Source organism: Triticum aestivum, chromosome 3A (assembly GCF_018294505.1).
Source record: "Triticum aestivum cultivar Chinese Spring chromosome 3A, IWGSC CS RefSeq v2.1, whole genome shotgun sequence".
NCBI lineage: Eukaryota > Viridiplantae > Streptophyta > Magnoliopsida > Poales > Poaceae > Triticum > Triticum aestivum.
Window position 1 is genome coordinate 18,174,038 of NC_057800.1, and position 3,488 is coordinate 18,177,525.

At 43.8% G+C, this 3,488-nt stretch overlaps 1 protein-coding gene across 1 annotated transcript; it reads left to right on the forward strand.

Annotated features, from left to right (window-relative positions):
* The first annotated feature begins 1,285 nt into the window (after nucleotides 1-1,285).
* Nucleotides 1,286-2,705, forward strand: LOC123057607 (expansin-A24-like). The gene is made up of 3 exons (XM_044480542.1): nucleotides 1,286-1,445; nucleotides 1,973-2,297; nucleotides 2,396-2,705. Exons 1-3 carry the CDS (start codon nucleotides 1,286-1,288, stop codon nucleotides 2,703-2,705), a joined length of 795 nt encoding a protein of 264 aa, XP_044336477.1.
* The last annotated feature ends 783 nt before the right edge of the window (nucleotides 2,706-3,488 follow it).

The following is a 3,488-nucleotide window of genomic DNA, read 5'->3' on the forward strand; positions in this document are numbered from 1 at the left end:
AATATGTTTTGTTTATTGTTTCTATTCTTGCATATGCAAACACAAATAATGTAACTCATACATTTTTGCTAACACAATAATAATTATTAACATGAGAATTTATGGAAATGTTTCTTAAAAAAATAAAGTCCTCAGCACAAGATGATATAGCTTGCCCATCACATGAACCAGTTCATTTTTGTAAGAAATCTCACTGCCATATAATTTGTGTTGTTGGGTGTGTTATTCTTCATTCCAGAATATAAGGTGTATTGATTTCCGTGCAAGTCAACCATTTAAATGATTGACCAAAATTATAAAATAAAATAACAACATCTACAAAACCTAATAGATAAAATACGAAACTATCTTCTTGAAGGATCAAATGATATGAATTTCGTAATGTGGATATTGATATATTTTTCTAAAAACTCATATATAAAGGAATGGAGTGCATACTATTGTCTGGTATCTATCCTTGTATACATGTGGACACCGGGACATTTTTGTTCTGGATCCGCCCCTGGGAGACACAGGTAAAAAAGACCTCGGAAAGAGTGCCCAACACGCGATAAATTACTGCGACTGGACGCACCACTTCACGTGCTCCGAGGACAAAAAAAAAAGATCCTTGCGGGAGCCCCAAAGGATAAGCGTTGGTTTGTTGCTCCCTAGGAATAGAAACAAAACCCCAAGAAGGAAACCAGAAGAAAAAGTGGAAAGTGAGAAACAAACAAACACGAAAAGGTATGGTGAAACCGATAAATTGCTAACGGAAAACGTTGCCCGCGTACACGTTTGGGCAACTTGAGGATTAGCCTGGTTTAACAGCCAAAGAATGATCGCATGATCAAGCCGACGAACATTACTTCATGACCATGCATGAAAATGGACGGATTGAAAGCATCTATCGATGTGCCTTATTGACAACTCAAGATTTCTTCACGACCTAATCATCACACCCTATGTGCGCCGCCGACGTTGAGGACCAGATGCAGGACATGAACACTCGTCGTACGATTCAAGGGACGGGTCTGCGCCTACGTGCATACTATACATATATCTCTTGATTGGCATGCAAGCATTGGCTCCGCTGCACGGCCAGGCACCTTTGCACGCTACATGCTTCATTCATCCAATCAGGGTGGCCTTGCTGAATCCTCTAGCGACGTACGCACAAATCGACCGCATGGGAGGACTATATATGCACAAACGATCGTCAGATCACTCACAACCGTCAGCAATAAATCACACACGAGCAAACGCATCCATAGATACTTCAAGCCAGACGCAGCTAGCGGCAGATATGGCTCTAGCTCGAGTTGCTGCAGGGGTGCTGCTGGCGGCGATCGGCTGTGTGCTCTCTGTGGCCGCGGACAATCCGAGCACGACATCCCCGCAACCCTTCGTCTGGCAGAAGGCGCATGCGACGTTCTACGGCGGTGCTGACGCCTCCGACACAATGGGTAATCAACTAATCATTCAACTCACTGTTGGATATATGAGCAATTTACCAAATGATTTTATTAACAGAAATACTAGATAAAGCATGACTAATATAGAAGAGATAAAATAAGTCATGCGTTCTGACAGAGAGAAGGTAAATAGGCTCTGCATATATGAGGTAGAACCGAACATGTGTAGGACAAGGACTAGAACAAGGAACTGTGGCAGAACCTTTAACAGGAGCGCGCGTGGATATCCCTCTTGTTCTCATGCTCGTACAAGTGGGGAGAGAACCTCCCTTATAAGGAGGTCCAACTCCCACTCAACTAGCAATGTGGGACTAAATTTTTGTTCCACCTCTTGCCTTGCACAAATGGGTTGTGTAAGCCTCTAGAATTTACTAGGAATTTCTGAAAATGCTATTGGGCTAGGTCCAAAATAGACAAAATTCCAGCACTCACGCCTCTACATCAATCTAGTGCGTGCATGCCCGGTTCATCTTGTTCTTCTCTGCACTAACACTTGCGATGTGTTCTATGTATTGCAGGTGGCGCGTGCGGGTACGGCAACCTCTTCTCTGAAGGCTACGGGACGCGCACGGCGGCTCTGAGCACTGTGTTGTTCAATGACGGCGCCGCGTGCGGGCAGTGCTACAAGATCGCATGCGACCGGAAGCGAGCGGATCCGTTGTTTTGCAAGCCCGGCGTGACGGTGACTGTCACTGCCACGAACTTTTGCCCGCCCAACGACGCCCTCCCCAATGACAACGGAGGCTGGTGCAACCCGCCACGGCCACACTTCGACATGGCCCAGCCGGCATGGGAGAAGATCGGTGTTTATAGAGGTGGCATCATCCCCGTCATGTACCAGAGGTATACATGCGTCTCTTATAAGTTTAAAATTTAGTCCAAAGTCATCGTAGCAACATATAACTTTAACTTTTTTCCATGCCACTGCCATACACATGCAGAGTTCCATGTGTTAAGCGGGGTGGCGTCAGGTTCAGAATCAATGGTCATGATTACTTCAATCTTGTGCTTGTGAGCAATGTTGGTGCAGCAGGCTCGATCAAGTCCATGGATGTCAAGAGCTCTGATTCCAACGACTGGATGCCCATGGCACGCAATTGGGGCGCTAACTGGCACTCGCTGGCGAACCTCACCGGCAAGATGCTCTCCTTTAGACTAACCAACACTGATGGACACATGCTTGTGTTCAACAACGTTGTGCCGAAGGGATGGAACTTTGGGCAATCATTTGCTAGCAAGTTGCAATTCTAGTGAGCAATGTCTGCCGACCAATTAACTTACCAGGGCAAGTGACCGATTTGTGATCATTACACTGCATTGCGATGAAATGCAAGTTATGGTGGTTAATGTGTATGCTACTTATAGCACTGGTCTAATGTTACCATTCAATTTGTTCATACTCATTTGTGTAATTGGTAAGCTGTACGTAGATCCAATTAAATTTATTGATTTCATATTCTTCAAAATCAATCATGTGATGCATTCTGTAAACACATTATGTCATTGTCTTGCTGTCTACATAGTGGTACGCCATTTGCATAGGAGAACATAAAATAATCCATGTATAAACCAGAAATTATGTACTGCTACATGACATATACAGTTATTTTGTCCAGACATGCAAACAAGAGCTGAGGAAAAAATAAAATAATCGCTTGTCTTTGACTGTTAATTAGTATGGTTTGAATAATGCAAATTGTTGATGCAAAACTTTATCCTTCAAGTCCTTTCTGGACCTATTTTATAAGTTGAAGCTTTATAGAAGACCTTGTAACAATAAGTATTTCTTTTTGTAATTCTAGCTCACCCCTCCACCTCAATTCAAAGGTAATTATCAGTTCTTATTACCGACCGATAGGTCTACAAGGTGGCTGCTACTATACTAACCTGATAGACCAGCCGACTCAACGCCCAAAGAAGTGAACGGGTGTCAAGAGCTCTGATTCCTGGGCGCCGGCTGGCACTCATTCCCGAACTTCACTTGCATGATGCTTTCCTTTAGACTAACCAACATTGATGGTCAAACGCTTTATC